This window comes from Hyla sarda, chromosome 7 (genome assembly GCF_029499605.1).
Source record: "Hyla sarda isolate aHylSar1 chromosome 7, aHylSar1.hap1, whole genome shotgun sequence".
Lineage (NCBI taxonomy): Eukaryota > Metazoa > Chordata > Amphibia > Anura > Hylidae > Hyla > Hyla sarda.
In genome coordinates this window covers 56,633,225-56,650,369 of record NC_079195.1, presented here as the reverse complement: position 1 = coordinate 56,650,369, position 17,145 = coordinate 56,633,225, and the positions used below count along the sequence as shown (strand labels likewise).

At 44.4% G+C, this 17,145-nt stretch overlaps 2 protein-coding genes across 3 annotated transcripts in view; one reads left to right on the top strand and one right to left on the bottom strand.

Moving 5' to 3' along the window:
* The window catches only part of LOC130281662 (deleted in malignant brain tumors 1 protein), a 32,465-nt gene extending 19,735 nt beyond the window's left edge, over window positions 1–12,730 (bottom strand). Inside the window, exons 1-4 of the mRNA XM_056529120.1 lie at window positions 12,667–12,730; window positions 9,684–9,710; window positions 6,166–6,474; window positions 3,051–3,083 (exon numbers count right to left, since the gene is read on the bottom strand). Of these exons, the coding sequence (XP_056385095.1) occupies window position 3,051 (1 nt within the window). The 5' untranslated portion in view covers window positions 3,052–3,083; window positions 6,166–6,474; window positions 9,684–9,710; window positions 12,667–12,730. The remainder of the gene's footprint in view (window positions 1–3,050; window positions 3,084–6,165; window positions 6,475–9,683; window positions 9,711–12,666) is intronic.
* The window catches only part of CUZD1 (CUB and zona pellucida like domains 1), a 69,478-nt gene continuing 59,000 nt past the window's right edge, over window positions 6,668–17,145 (top strand). The window contains exons 1-2 of one of the 2 annotated variants that reach the window (XM_056529116.1): window positions 6,668–6,887; window positions 7,174–7,389. The gene's annotated coding sequence lies outside the window, so the exon portion shown is untranslated. Of the gene's footprint in view, window positions 6,888–7,161; window positions 7,390–17,145 lie in introns of those variants that run through there. The other variant, XM_056529115.1, reaches the window with a different exon arrangement.

The following is a 17,145-nucleotide window of genomic DNA, read 5'->3' as shown; positions in this document are numbered from 1 at the left end:
AACCTACGGGAGGGGGTGTGATAGCTATCACGATAAGCACCGGAGAACCCCTTTAACTATATAAATAGCAAAAAGGTCAAAAATGAAAGTGTAGGCCCTTTAAAAAAACCATAAAGAAGAAATTATAAACGGGGATCAGGAAAAAGCAAATCTATTAAACAAATTCTTCTCCACTGTATTCACCGACGAAAATGAAATGCCAGGTGAAAAACAGCGAGATAAGGTAAACTCCCCAGTACAGGTCACCTGTCTAACCCAGGAAGAAGTACAGTACCGCCTACAAAAAATCAAAATAGACAAATCACCAGGTCCAGATGGCATTCACCCCCGTGTTCTAAAGGAATTGCGTAATGTAATAGACAGAACCCTATTTTTAATATTCAGGGACCCTATGGTAACAGGGACTTTTCCCCAGGACTGGCGTATGGCAAATGTGGTGCCAATATTTAAAAAGGGGTCAAAAGTGATCCCGGGAATTATAGGCCTGTTAGTTTAACCTCGGTTGTAAGTAAATTGTTTGAGGGTTTCCTAAGAGATGCTATTTTGGAATATCTTGATAAAAATTAATTTATGACCCCATATCAGCATGGATTTATGAGGGATCACTCCTGTCAAACTAACCTGATCAGCTTTTATGAGGAGGTAAGCTCCAGACTGGACCAGGGGCAATCACTGGATGTCGTATATCTGGATTTTTCCAAAGCATTTGATACGGTTCCACATAAAACGTTGGTGCATAAAATGAGAAGGATTGGGCTGGGGGAGAATGTGTGCAAGTGAATAACTGGCTCAATGATAGGAAACAGAGGGTTGTTATTAATGGTACTTATTCTGATTGGGTGACTTACTAGTGGGGACCACAGGGGTCAATCTTGGGTCCGGTTCTATTTAAAGGGGTTCTCCACTGCCCTGTCTTCCAGAGCTCCGCTCGCAGTGTCCGGAAGTTTATTACTCCGGACGCTGCATGCGGGCTTCCGTGTTCGAGGCTGCCCCCTCGTGACGTCACGCCCGCCCCCTCGTGACGTCACGCCCACCCCCTCAACCAAAGTCTATGGGAAGGGGGCGTGACAGTAAAAAAAAAAAAAACACCACACACCAGCACCCAAGCGTACACTTTGGCACTCATTTACTATTTCCTTTACTTTATACTATTACACTGCTCTAAAAAATAAAGAGAACACTTAAACAGCACAATGTAACTCAAAGTCAATGACACTTCTGTGAAATCACACTGTCCACTCAGGAAGAACACTGATTGACAATCAATTTCACATGCTGCTGTGCAAATGGAACAGACAACAGGTGGAAATTATAGGCAATTAGCAAGACACCCCCCCAATAAAGGAGTGGTTCTGAAGGTGGTGACCACAGACCACTTCTCAGTTCCTATTCTTCCTGGCTGATGTTTTGGTCACTTTTGAATGCTGGCGGGGCTTTCACTCTGGTGGTAGCATGAGACGGAGTCTACAATCCACACAAGTGTCTCAGGTAGTGCAGCTCATCCAGGATGGCACATCAATGCGAGCTGTGGCAAGAAGGTTTGCTGTGTCCGTCAGCGTAGTGTCCAGAGTATGGAGGCGCTACCAGGAGACAGGCCAGTACTTCAGGAGATGTAAAGGATGCTGAAGGAGGGCAACAACCCAGCAGGACCGCTATCTCCGCCTTTGTGCAAGGAGGAGCAGGTGAAGCACTGCCAGAGCCCTGCAAAATGACCTCCAGCAGGCTACAAATGTGGACGTGTCCACGCAAACGGTCAGAAACAGACTTAATGAGGGTGGTATGAGGGCCCCACGTCCACAGGTGGGGGTTGTGCTTACAGCCCAACACCGTGCAGGACGTTTGGCATTTGCCAGAGAACACCAAGACTGGCAAATTCGCCACTGGCGCCCTGTGCTGAAAGCAGGTTGACAGTGAGCACATGTGACAGACGTGACAGAGTCTGGAGACGCCATGGAGAACGTTCTGCTGCCTGCAACATCCTCCAGCATGACCGGTTTGGCGGTGGGTCAGTAATGGTGTGGGGTGGCATTTCTTTGGGGTGCCGCACAGCCCTCCATGTGCTTGCCAGAGGTAGCCTGACTGCCATTAGGTACCGAGATGAGATCCTCAGACCCCTTGTGAGACCATATGCTGGTGCAGTTGGCCCTTGGTTCCTCCTAATGCAAGACAACGCTAGACCTCATGTGGCTGGAGTGTGTCAGCAGTTCCTGCAAGAGGAAGGCATTGATGCTATGGACTGGCCGCCCGTTCCCCAAACCTGAATCCAATTGAGCACATCTGGGACATCATGTCTCCCTCCATCCACCAACGCCACATTGCACCACAGACTGTCCAGGAGTTGGCGGATGCTTTAGTCCAGGTCTGGGAGGACATCCCTCAGGAGACCATCCTCCACCTCATCAGGAGCATGCCCAGGCATTGTAGGGAGGTCATACGGGCACGTGGAGGTCACACACACTACTGAGCCTCATTTTCACTTGTTTTAAGGACATTACATCAAAGTTGGATCACCCTGTAGTGCGGTTTTCCACTGTGATTTTGAGTGTGACTCCATATCCAGACCTCCATGGGTTGATAAATTTGATTTCCATTGATAATTTGTGTGTGATTTTGTTGTCAGCACATTCAACTATGTAAAGACGAAAGTATTTCATACGATTAGTTCATTCATTCAGATCTAGGGTGTCATCTTAGTGTTCCCTTTATTTTTTTTGAGAGGTATAGTTTTTATAAAATTTCCTAAAAATGAGTGACAAAAACTAGATGTTAATAAATGGAGTGAAATGCATTTTCCCCATAATTTACACAGAAATCTAATAGTACAAAAGGTCCTTTGTGTTAGCATATATATAAAAAAAAAAAAGAGATTTATATTTTTTAATTTATAAAACTTTTACTTTTATACAAAAACTGTCACAGAAAAATAAAGTCAAAATGATTATGGTAGTTAAAAAAAAGTTGTGCTGCTCTGAAATATAGAAAACAGCTTCAGAAAATGAATATTTTGAATTGTGAAATGTAATTAATCAAGAACTAAATTGAATACTCACTCTGAGGCTGAGGTACTGGAAAACTGGAATTTGCTTAAATAAAATTGAAAATATGTTTAAGAACAACTCACAAATAATACAATACTGTCAAACATACTACAAACAACAACATTCTGCTTCTTTTCCAGACCACTTTGGTCACGGACTGTGCCTGGTATTGTAGTAATTGACGTAATTATGAAGTGATTGTGAGACAACTCATAGACAGGAGTGCTGGTGTTTCTAATCTCTGACAGCACCTTCACTCTTCATAATGAGATTTTCTTCACTAAATATTGAACACTCGGCAGACAGCAGGCGCCAGCAGAACATGCCAGAGCTAGAACCATTAGGAAAAATGCCAACTCCACGACGTCCCCTCCGCTTGATGGGCCGCGTCATTATTCCGCTCACTGAACAGACGGAGCAGAGCGATGACGCTGCCCGTCAATCAAGCGGAGGGGGCGTCGCTCCCGGCCGAAGAACGGGAGTAGGGGAGAAGAGCTCCCCGCCCAGGTGACTACTTACGGCGGTGGCGGTGACTAGTTTATAACTTCATATCTTCACCATCCCTGGGGGCAGGAGCGTCCCCCGGGAATGGGGAAAATAAAGATTTTACCCTATATAATGCTTTACCAAGCGTTATATAGGGTAAAATCTGATGATTGTTCCCTTTAAGGCCAAAATGGACCTGGTCCTTAAGGGGTTAAGGACACAGCCAATTTTATTTTTGCATTTTTGTTTTTAGCTCTCTGCATTCTAAAATCCATAACTCTTTCATATTTCCACCCACAGACCCATATGAGAGCTTATATTTTGCACAATCGATTGTTGTTTGCAATGACATCACTCATTTTACCATAAAATGTAGGGCAAAACCAAAAAATGGTTTGTGTTTTTTTTTTTTTTTTTTTTACGCTGATCACCAAACATTCACAATGTATTTTAAGGGTACGTTCACACTTACGCAAATTTGATGCACAGGATTTTCTGCTGCAGAGTTCAATGTAAATTAAATGACTGAGCACAGCTTCTAATCGGCAGCTACAAATCCTGCGCATCAAATCTGCGCAGGTCCCTGTATGTGTGAACGAACCCTTATAGTTGAAACATTTACGCATGCGCTGATAGTTATTTTACGCTTTTTGAGGTATAATGGGAAAAAGGGGAATTCAAATTTCTATTGAGGAAGGGGCTTGTTCACAAACCTGGTGATCTATTCTCTGGTCTCTGTGAGAGCAGTGGAGGAAGGAGAGGAGGCCTCCAAAAGCCATCGTGGCTGATCGGAATTCTACGAACACCAGATCAGCCATGACTAGGGGATATTATAGCTGCTATGACCCCCACTAATCCATCTATTATTTACCACCTTTACCTTTAACTTAACTTTCCCCTTCCCATAAATGACATAAGACGTGTTGGTTAAACAAAGGCCACAGCAACCCATTTATTAAATACCATAAATAATCAATTACAACATTGTAAACCGATGTATGAACGTCATACATAACAATATAACCTGTCCTAACATTAGGATGTCTATTAGCGCAGGAGAAGAACCTGAGGGGCACCGTTACCAGACCAAAGGTGATGGGATCTTCACTTGCTCCTAGCCGTAGCTCACCTGCACAGGAGCACCATTTTGTGAAGCCCACCAACCTGAATTCCACCTTCGGGCTGGGAACCGCTCCCAGCCCACCTCCACACCATCCAACATACCATGCCCATCCACTGGTGCCTCGCCAGATTCCTCTCCTGACCCCGCCACTGTGACAAATAAAATAAGGGCGGGCGGGTGGGACACTTCTTCAGCCATGCAGATTGTGGCCCCCACACGAGATCCCCTATCCTATATACCTCCCCTAACTCCTCCCCATTCCCTCACTAAAAGCCCGCGCTCCCTAGCTCCCTCCTCTAGCCTCCTCTCATTTAACCCCTACCTGCCCACATAATACCCCTGTCATGGGGCCCCTCTGGTCCCATTCTGTCCCCACCATGGCTTTCTTTGCAAGTGCCGCACTGCTGCAGATACCGTGATCACTATCGATTACAGCATCTGAGTGGTCAATGGCGGATATCAGCGCGATCACTGATGTCTGACATTACCGGTGGGTCCATGGCTGCTGATAGCAGCTCCTGCGCTCACTTCATATATGGGACATAAAAGTACATCCTGGTGCGTACAGGGCGAGGGCACCAGGAAGTACATGTATGTCCTATGTAAATAAGGGTTTATAGAATATTAAGTGAATATTAAGTGAAATATTAAGTGGTTTGCTGAAGGTTGCAACATGTAACATTGTATACAGTGGTCCCTCAAGTTACACTATTAATCGGTTCCAGGACGACCATTGTATGTTGAAACCATTGTATGTTGAGACCATAACTCTATGGAAACCTGTTAATTGGTTCTGAAGCCACCAAAATGTCATCTAAAAATAGGAAAAAGGTGAAAAAAGAAAAATAAGTAGATAACTAATATAGATAAAGCAAATCCTTACATATAAAAGTAAGAAAGATCTGCTGGGAGCTGTAAATCACTGTCTATGTCAGTGTTTCCCAAGCAGGGAGCCTCCAGCTGTTGCAAAACTACAACTCCCAGCATGTCCGGACAGCCGTTAGCAGTCCGGGCATGCTGGGAGTTGTAGTTTTGCTACAGCTGGAGGCACCCTGGTTGGGAAATAATGGTTTATGTAGAGAACAGGAGCTTCTTCAGGGTCCTATACAGTACACGCAATGTCCCAAATGGAGCCGCCCCCACCTGGTGTCCAAAGGAGCAACTAACCCTGGCACAGGTAAAGAGTAGTACAGAACTTGTAGTTCCTCCCTGTACTGTAGGGGGCGCTACCAGACAGCCATTCAGTGCATGCACTTAAGTAATACAGGTGATTTACCAGTAAAATGCCCATTCTGATTGCTCAGTTCCTCCAGTTGTGACACGTTTCAAAGATCTGGACTGTCTGTAGCATTGTATGTTGAGTCTGGTTTCAAGTTACAATAGTCCAGAAAAGACCATTGTATGTTGAACCTATTGTATGCTGAGGCCATTGTAAGTTGAGGGATCACTGTATTTGTTTCTGTAATGGATTCAGATTCTTCATCATTTTTTATATACAAAGAACAGGCTAAAAATTACCTGAGCATATGACTCCTACATGTTCCACAGGGTCACAGTCATGAACATACCACCCGCGATGTGGGCACTGCCAGAGTGTCTGCTCAGTTCCAATGCAGCTGACATCATCCAGGATGGTATTCCCACCGCCCGGTCCATAGCTAGTGAGGGGCAGTATAGGGCTGCCACAACCCACCTGTCGGCACACCACTACTGCATTTATTGTGTTCCAACCATCATCACATACTGAGGCCCATGCTTCTCTGTAGTACAGCTCCACACGACCAGCACAGTCATGCTCCCCCTGTGCCAAGCGAAGTGCCAGCGGGACTGCATGTCAAGACAAAACACCAGATCAACAAGATGACAGGCAGAGAATTCTGAACATTATTGTTTTGTGTTTAAAGCCCTAATAGTTGCTGCATGTGTTTAGTGCATTTACATAGCACTTATTTTGTGTGTAGTTGGCTACAGTTCTAGATGGCACCAGGAAATCCAGCCTTGTGTACAATGCCGCCTTTAGGAGCTTGCAGTTGCATGTACAGGGCTGTCTATATGGCAGGGCAAAGGGGCAGCTGCCCTGGTCCAGTCATTTCTGGGCGGCCCAAGCAGTTGCCCCTTGAGTCAGCTGCACTGTCGGACCAGAACTTCACTTGTTCTGTGGAGTAGGAATATAGAACGGGGACGCACTGCTGGAGAGGGCCATGTGCTTTACAGAAGGAGGAGAGGACCTGCAATTTTAGGTCAACCCCCCTAGAGATTTCTTTGTGGGGGAGATTTATCAAAACCTGTGCAGAGGAAAAGTTGCCCAGTTGCCCATAGCAACCAATCAGATCGCTTCTTTCATTTTGCAGAAGCCTTGTTAAAAATGAAAAAAAGCCATCTGATTGGTTGCTATTGGCAACTTTTCCTCTGTACAGGTTTTGATAAATCTCCCCCTGTCTGTATATACAGTGGTCTCTCAACATACGATGGTTTTCCTTGGCACAGGTTTTGATAAATCTCTCTTACATTGGATTATATGTTCAGTTGTTCCATTGAAGACGCACCCCACACTGAATCCATCACAGCAGTACGCTACCACTCCGGTTCTACAGGTGGGCACGGCGAGGAGCTCGGGATGGGGGCCCCCAGATCCGCAGCAACGCGGGCCAAAAAGCCACCGTCCTCCCGCACTTGCTCCTGGAGCAACCGCATTAATTCTTCAGCCATCACAGCAGAGCTTTCTCCCTGGCCCTGAAACCGGTAAGAGGAAGTGGGAGGGGGGATCCCCTCCTTAAATACCCAGCTAGCCCACCCTCTCTGGCCACCTACCACCAACAACTCTCCTTACTGGCTATAACTCTGACCTATAGGGAACCTTATCTATCCCCCAACACATGTAATGGGGCTCACCTTAACCCCTGCCTAACTCCTTAACACCGACCACACAGTCCGTGGCACCTAGCCCTAGGCGGCCCAGTGCCCACCAGTCCAATGCACATTAAGACTGAGCTGTAGCAGTGCCTGGTGGTAACTTTTGTTACCTTTGCTAAAATATTTGATAAATCTCCCCCTGTGTGTATATACTCTGTGGGGGAGATTTATCATAACCCATGCAGAGGAAAACTGGAGCAGTTGCCCATAGCAACCAATCAGATTGCTTCTTTCATTTTTCAGAGGTCTATTTAAAAAGGAAAGCAGCAATCTAATTGGTTACTATGGGCTACTGGTAAACTTTTCCTCTGCACAGGTTTTGATAAATCATCCCTTGTGTGTATATATACTTATCTTTCATCACCTTTTCTAAGGGGTGGGGGCAAAAAAAAATGGTTGCTCAGAGTCCACTCTTAACTAAAGGCGGCCCTGGGCATGTAGATAGAAAACGATGGATGCATGTATGAGCATGTCTTGCATGTGTCTGTTCCTGTTGACTGGGGTTCCTGTCCGAATATGTGTAACTCTGGGGTATGACGAGCATACCGGCTATGCTAATTTGCATAATTAATTATATATGCGTAAACATCACAGGATACATATATTCAGGGGAAATTTTGTCTCATTCTGACCGCTATAACTTTTTTATTTCTCCTTATACAGACCTGTATGAGGGCTCCTTTTTTTGTGCCACCGATCTTTAGTTTTTAACAGTATCATTTTTGTTTTGATGTGACTTTTTGATAGCTTTTTTTAATTAAATTCGGGAGTTGCAGTTAGTTACTAATTACAACTCCCAGCATGCCCCGATACAGCCTGTGGCTCAGTAGCTGTCCTAAACGAAAACTACATCTCCCAGCATGTTGGACTATATGGTAGTATATAGTATAGGTCAGTGTTTCCCAACCAGTGGTGCCTCCAGCTGTTGCAAAACAACAACTCCCAGCATGCCCGGACAGCTGTTGGCTGCAACATTCTGGGAGTTGGAGGACTGGTTGGATAAATACCGGCAGGGTGACCAAAATACTGGCTGTGCGGCATCCCCAGGTATGACTAGGGAAAAGGTGCTGTGCCGAAATAAATGCGCATTAGATTTTGCTACCATTGGGGGGGGTGTATCAATAATGGTGTAGCAATGTGTGATTTTATGTATGTTTTTTTGCGTCAGATGGAGCATATTTGCTCCAAAATTATCAATTGTCATACACAAGTTTGTAATTTTGGCACAAATGTAGCCCTACAAAAGGCGCAGACCCCAGAATTCCAGGCAGTAAATCTGAATTTGGGACATTCTATTGTTGTAGCTATTTTCTCTGTCACTTTATTCATGGTGTAGATTTGCGCCTAAATGAAGGTATTTGCGCCTAAACTTGCGCCAAGTCGAAAAGTCGCAATTAATGAATTCCAGACCAAAGAATGATTGTAACTGAAATCACGACTAACAAAGTGAAATCAGTGATTTTGTTCTAAACCATTTGGCGCAATTGTTTGTCGCAAAAAGTGACATAAAAGGAAATTTGAGACAAATCACAGTCAAAAAAACAGGGTAAAATCCTTCATACATACCCCCCATTGTCTTCAATGGGTCAGCAGAAAATCCACAATAGAGACAGATTTGCAGATTTTCCTCCGGACCCATTGAAATCAATGGTAGCAAAATCCCCTGCGGAATTTCTGCAGCAAATACACTGCGGAAAATCCGCAGATAATCCATCCGTGTGAATGTACCCTCAGGGTAGGGTAATATGCAGTCACAAGAGCAAATTCCATGATGCGGCCTGGTAGCTCTGTATGTCAGCTCATAAAGGCGGATTTCCCGCTGTAGAAAGAGTGCCTGCTATTAGATGCTGCCGCTACGAAAATTTGCCGCTACGAGCAGACACACACAGAGGTACCTGGTCATATAAGGGAGCTCGCTCTTGTGACTGCCATACACTGTGGATGCGCTCAGTGTGACCCTGCCCTTAGGGGGTATTCACAAGTACAGTGACCTGCGTAGATTTGATGTGCAGGATTTGAGGCTGCAGATTTTATGCCTGAACATGGCCTCAAATCCTGTGCTTCAAATATGCGCAGGATATTGTGTAAATACAACCATAATCTATAATACAGAAAAGACTCACCATCCTGGCCAGTTGTGCTTCTGGATTCTGTAAAAAAATAAATAGATTTAATGTGAAAAATATGTAAAACTCAAAACCAAATACAGTAATGGAACAAAGAGACGATAGAAAATAATGAAGTATGACATTGGTCATGGACCATATGAAAAAAATTATGCTCTCCATTACTCAGCATGATTTCCTCTAGGAGGCCCAATTTACAGCAGTCCTAGCCTAGATGTGTAATGCCATATATCCTCTGTAGTGGGCAGTGCACGATAAATGTATGGCCAAATATACCAGTGGAAAAACAGTCACTAGAACAGTGTTTCCCAACCAGGGTGCCTCCAGCTGTTGCAAAACTACAACTCCCAGCATGCCCGGACAGCCAAAGGCTGTCCGGGCATGCTGGGAGTTGTAGTTTTGCATCAGCTGGAGGCACCCCGGTTGGAAAACAGTGCACTAGAAGAACTACACGGATTGCACCTTGCACTTGTATAAAACTATGACACATGGGTAAGAGTATGTGGTTCTCCCGAAACATCACACAGCAGGGTGGCGGCACCTGGAGTACAAGTGGAAGCATCTAGCCCAGTGTTTCCCAACTAGGGTGCCTCCTGCTGTTGCAAAACTACAACTTCCAGCATACTGGGAATTGTAGTTTTGCAACAGCTGGAGGAACCCTGGTTAGGAAACACTAATCTGGTGTTTATTGGAAATTGTTCTTTTGTAATATCACTATGTGTTATCTACGGCATTTTGGATTAAAGAAGTATTCCGGCTTTATACATTTTATCCCCTATCCAAGGGATAAGATGTATGATCGCAGGGGTCCCACCGCTGGGTACCCCCACGATCTCTGTGCAGCCCCCGGCATTCTGTGCCGGGCGCTGCCTCCAAGACGGGGACATGACGTCACGCCACACCCCCTCCATTCATGTCTATGGGAGGGGGTGTGACCGCCGTCACGCCCCCCTCCAATAGACATGAATGGAAGTGGTGTGGCATGATGTCACTAGGGGCGTGGCCGTGATGTCACGTCCCTGTCTCGGAGACAGCGCCCGGCACAGAATGCTGGTGACCCCTGCGATCAGACATCTTGTCCCCTATCCTTTTGATAGGGGATAAGATGTCTAGGGGCAGAGTACCCCTTTAAATTTGCACAGGCAGATCTACACTGAATTGCAGATTTTAGTAGAGAATATGTAGATATTTCTAAATAAAAAATTGCAGATTTTGACTGAAACCAGCATTTTCAAGCCACAAATATTCATGCAGATTCAAAAAATCTTACACACTTTGGGGGTTATGTATCAATAATGGTGTTGCAATGTGTGATTTTAGGTATGGGTTTTTTTTTGCGTCAATTGGAGCGCAGTTGCGCCAAAATTATCAATTATCGCACACAAGTTTGTAATTTTTGGCACAAATGCAAAAGGTGCAGACTCCTGCCCCAGAATTCCAGACAAAAATTTCTGGCTGTGTGGCAGCAGCTGAAAAGTGTTAATTCTGACCTTTGAATTTTGCCAGGTTCACAAAGGTACATTTTACACAGCTAGGTCCTTTTTGTATGTTTAAAAATTTACCGTATTTTTCGCCCTATAGGACGCACCGGCGTATAAGACGCACCCAATTTATAGGTGCAAAATCTAAAAAAATTAAGATTTTGAACCCAATAGTGGTCTTCAACCTGCAGACCTCCAGATGTCGAAAAACTACAACTCCCAGCATGCCCGGACAGCTGTTGGCTGTCCGGGCATGCTGGGAGTTGTAGTTTTGCAACATCTGGAGGTCCGCAGATTGAAGACCACTGCATAGGAGGTAATACTCACGTGTCCCCGCCGCTCCGGACCCGTCACCGCTGCCCTGGATGTCGCTCCATCACTGTCCCCGTCGCTCCGGAACGTCTCTTCTGCCGGCCGGGTATCCTCGCTCTCCGTCGCCGTCATCACGTCGTTACGCACAACGACGCACGTACGTGATGACGAGGAAGGAGAGCGCCAGCCATACAGGGGATCCCTGAACGGAGAAGACACCAAGGAGGCAGGTAAGGTCCCTCCCGGTGTCCTGTAAGCACTAACCCGGCTATTCAATCGGGCTGTTCGGGACCCCCGCGGTAAAATCGCGGCGGTCCCGAACAGCCCGACTGAACAGCCGGGTTAGTGTCACTTTACCTTCAGATGCGGCGGTCAGCTTTGATCGCCGCGTCTGAAGGGTTAATGCAGGGCATCACCGCGATCGGTGATGTCCTGTATTAGCCGCGGGTCCCGGCCGTTGATGGCCGCAGGGACCGACCCGATAGGTGTGTATTCGCCGTATAAGACGCACCGACTTTTTCCCCCCAGTTTTGGGAAAGAAAAAGTGCGTCTTATACGGCGAAAAATACGGTATATAAAAAATCAGTTATGTGACGTTCATAAAGCATATTGAAAAAACAAACAAAAAACATTATTGTATAAAACAAAATATTTTTATGTAAACAAAATTTTTAACACACTTTGGTTGGTCTGTGTTTGAATGTTCTACCTTCTATTGTTGCACTTACTTTCTTTCTACATGATTGCGCCCAAATTTGCACCAAAAAGAAAAGTCACAATTTAGGAATTTTCTTACCAAGGCATGTTTTCAACTGAAATCACGACTAACACCGTCAAATCAATGATAATATTTTAAACTATTTGGCGCAACTGTTTGTCACAAAAAGTAACCTATAAAGAAAATAGCGACAAAACACATTAAAAAAAACAGTGTCAAAGAATTCATACATACCCCTCTTTGTTTCTACTGTCTAAAAGGAAATCTGTCTTTGTTGCAGGGTCACAACCAATCCCTTTGGATAGGGGATAACATGTATAAAGCCGGAATACCCCTTTAACATTGCCACCTCAAAGCACAACGCTACAGCCGCGACAAGCTGGACAACTAACAAACTCTTCTCTCCTGCATTTATATATTCACAGCCATCATGTCAGCCTGTAAAACAATCTGCACTAATGTCACGTACCAGTGAGGCTTCTTGTTCTGGTGCTGGTAGCGGCTGTGGAACAAGAAAATAACAGTAATGGTAAACAATGGGCAGATGATAGAATAGATACAGAGAAGGGGTTTGCCAATAGTAATCACGTTATTATTATTTTTTTTTTTACGAGAGTCTTTTTTTTATAGTTTATAGACAACAAATACATAGTTATTTGCAGCAATAATACATACAGTTGAAAAAAGGTAAGTGACTCCTTTGTAATTACCTGGATTTCTGCATTTATTACTAATAAACTGCAATCTGATTGTTATCTAAGTCACTATTATACACACACAATGTAACTGAACATAACCACACCAACAGTGCATAATTCATGACTTTACTTGAGCACTAGTAAACATCCACAGTGCAGGGAAAAGGTAAGTGAATGTAATATCCTGGAGATTCCGTCTTGGGTAGGTATAAGTGTAAACCTGGATCTTGCCCCAACCACTGTCCCTACTGTGACACTGTGGCAAGGAAAGGGTGTATTTCCCTAGCTAACCCTGGAGAAACCTCCACCTGTGGCCTAATTAATGAGGTAGCAGAAAGGGTTTAAAAGGAAGTCAGACAGAATAGTTGGGGCTCTCCCTAGAAGACAGCAAGGTGGCTGTAGGGGGAGGCTGGGGTCCTGGTGAGGAAAACACAGCTCGAGCTGTTAGTGGCCCCAAGAGTGATGTGGACGAGACACACAGCAAGAGGTTGCAAACGCTGTGTCTGAACAGTGAGTAGAAGGTTGCAGGAGGCATAAGTTTAACTGGCCGGGAAAGGCCCACCAGTTGATAGTCAGGGCATGCTGGATTGTTTAGTTAGTGACTAGACGGTCTAGGGTTTTGTTTGTTCCTGTCCTACGTTTTTATTTTTTCCTGCAACCTGTCTAATAAAGCTGGTGAGGAGCATAAAACACTTGCATAAAACACTGTTGTTTGTCTGCTAATTGAAGTGGAAACGTGTCCTGTGGCGGTGTCAAGGATGATCCCAGAGCTATCCCCAGGGAGAAATCCCTATATTTGGTGGAGGATGCAGGCAGTACGTTGCTAAGAGCTATCCCCGGGGAGAAATCCCTACACTACCTACTTGAAAAATCCATCCTAAATAGTGGCCACCTAAATGGTGACTGTCCCTAGGCTGCTCTAAGTACTGGGGCGTCAAGAAGCATGGCACAGTCCAGGTCAAGGGTACACAGGCAAAAATGATCAGGATGATAAGAAACACCAAGGGAGTTCCTAAAATTGCGCTGCAGCCCAGACAAGGTACGTATGTAACATAAACATTTCCTGTAGTTCCTGTAGATTTCTACAACCTTTATGAGTTTTGGGCCATTCCTCCCTCCATATATGTTTCAGTTTTTTAAATTTTTTGGGCACCTGGCATGCACAGCCCTCTTCAGGTCATGTCACAGCATCTCAAGGCTAAAAGGGGTACTCTGCCCCTAAACATCTTATCCCCTATCTAAAGGATAGGGGATCAGATGTCTGATCGCTGGAGACCCCTGCAATCTTGGCTGCGGCACCCCAGTGACCCCACTTCGCTCCTTGACGGATGACTGGTGATGCGGGGTTGGAGGCCAAGCCCCCTCAATGCAAGTCTATGGGAGGCCGTCACGCCCCTTCCCATAGACTTGCATTGAGGGTGTGTGGCTGCAGCGGGGCCCCTGCAATCAGACATCTTATCCCCTATCCTTTGGATAGGGGATAAGATGTCTAGGGGCGGAGTGCCCCTTTAAAATCAAAACTGAACCAGCCATTCCAGAACACACTTCTTTTTCTTTAGTTGATTTACATGTATATATGCTTCTTGTGAGTCATCGTCATGCATCACCCGTATTTTTGTGGAAAATGTTCTGATATATCTTTTAATTTATTGTTCCCCTGATAATTGAAGTTTCCAGGTCCTGGGGCAACAAAGCGGCCCCAAACCATAATGCCCCCTCCACCATGTCTTACAGTTCGGATGATGTAATTGTTTTTTTTTTTGTTTAGTTTTTTTTGCCCCACAAATGTATATATTTTATGTGTCACTATAGATTTGTTGGTAAAATGAGTACACTATGTGGTGCAAAAAACAAGCCCTCACATGGGTCTGTAAGTGGATAGCTAAAAGCATAATGGCTATTAGAATGCAAGGAGGAAAAAAAAAGAGAGTGCAAAAATAAAAAGCCAGATGTCCTTAAGAGATTAAATATAAGTATATAAGTATCCAGAGTACCCCTTTAAAGCTATGAGGCACTGCTACAGATTTTGCATCGGAACCTGGATTTACAAGATCATAGGCTACAGGGGTTTCCTTTGTAGAATTAGGAGACTCGCTTTAATGAAAGTATCCTTAATTATAAGTACTAATAATTAATTATTAATAAATGTATTAATTATTAAATCATGAAAAATATAATTTCCTGTCTGATCCTTTCTGCTCACTGTGGGGGGCATTCATCAATGTAGGTGTAGGTGAGGCATTTTTATACACCTTTTTTCGTGTGCTGGTAATGTGTGGGAGCAGGGCTGGTTTTCAACTAAATGTGGCCCTGGGCAAAAATAAAAAATGGGGACCCCCAGTTTGCGTGACCAAATATCCCCATGTTGCGCTCCCTGAAATGTGCAGCTAATGGGAGTAAATGAGAGTGCACTGCAAACTACAAGTGGCTGTGACTACAACCTAAGAAACGTAATAATGCCATCCAGGATTCATTTGTGGCTGCTGTAATTTGGGGGTCGTAACATGACCCCATTTAGTGCAAATCAACTCTGCAAGAACGCAGTGTAGGAGCACCAAATATATCAAATGTTCGCATACATTTTGTGCAGGTCACATTTTCTGGAATTTCATTCTACAGACACACAACAAAAAGATAAGCTAAGTGCTGTTGTATTTTTGCAAATTTTTTTGGGGTTGTTTTTGCTACTTTTTTGCAACCTTAAGAAAAAAAGTCACAGTTGATAGATTCATTAACCCCTTAACGATCATTTACGTCCTTGGCCGGCTCCCGCGATATAACGTGACCCCGCGTCATATGGGGTCAGTCCATGTATCTGAAGCCGGGACCTGGGGCTAATAGCGTGCGGCAGCGATAGCGGTGCTGCACGCTATTAACCCTTTAGACACGGCGTTCAAAGTCTAAAACAAAAGTGAAAGCTGCCCGGCTGCTCAGCGGGGCTGATCGGGACCACTGCAGTGAAAATGCGGTGTCCCGATCAGCTGGCACACGAGCGGAGGTCCTCTTACCTGCCTCCGGCGTGTCCCTTCGGCTATTGATTGCTCCAAGCCTGAGATGCAGGCTTGAGGAATCGACCGCCGATAACACTGATCACTGCAAAGCTATGGCTTTGCAGTGAACAGTGCTGGCAATCATTGTGTGCAGTGTTATAGCCCCCTATGAGCCCTCATACCGCCCCATACGCAGAAAAAAAAAAGTTAGAAGGGTCAGAAGATGACAATTTTAAACGTATACATTTCTGTGCATGTAGTTATGATTTTTTCCAGAAGTACGACAAAATCAAACCTATATAAGTAGGGTATCATTTTAACCGTATGGACCTACAGAATAAAGATCAGGTGTCACTTTTACTGAAAAATGTACTGCATAGAAACGGAAGCCCCCAAAATTTACAAAATGGCGTTTTTTCTTCAATTTCGTCGCACAATGATTTTTTTCCCATTTCGCTGTACATTTTGCGTAAAATGTCACTGCAAAGTAGAATTAGTGGAGCAAAAAATAAGCCATTAAATTGATTTTTAGGTGCAAAATTGTAAGGGTTATGATTTTTAAAAGTGCAAAAACCGAAAAACCCTCAGTCTTTAAGGGGTAAACAAACAAAAAAGTTGCAAAAAATAGCCTAAGGTTCAGCGCTGCACCAAATGTGCGACACATATACATACACACAAAACAGCTCTAAAGACAATGGGGGGTATGTATGAAGGATTTTACCCTGTTTTTTTGACTGTGATTTGTCTCAAATTTCCTTTTATGTCACTTTTTGCGACAAACAATTGTGCCAAATGGTTTAGAACAAAATCACTGATTTCACTTTGTTAGTCGTGATTTCAGTTACAATCATTCTTTGGTCTGGAATTCATTAATTGCGATTTTTTTGATTTGGCGCAAGTTTAGGCACAAATACCTTCATTCAGGCGCAAATCTACACCATGAAAAAAGTGACAGAGAAAATAGCTACAACAATAGAATGTCCCAAAGTCAGATTTGCTGCCTGGAATTCTGGGGTCTGCGCCTTTTGTAGGGCTACATTTGTGCCAAAATTAAAAACTTGCGTACGGCAATTGATAATTTTGGCGCAAATATGCTCCATTTGACGCAAAAAACATACATAAAATCACACATTGCTACACTATTATTGATACATACCCCCCAATAATATAGTCCCCCATATGTCCCTTATGTCAAAATGATACAAGAATGCAATAAGGATATATCTGGGTCCTGCTGCTCTCCCGCTATGGTGAAACCAC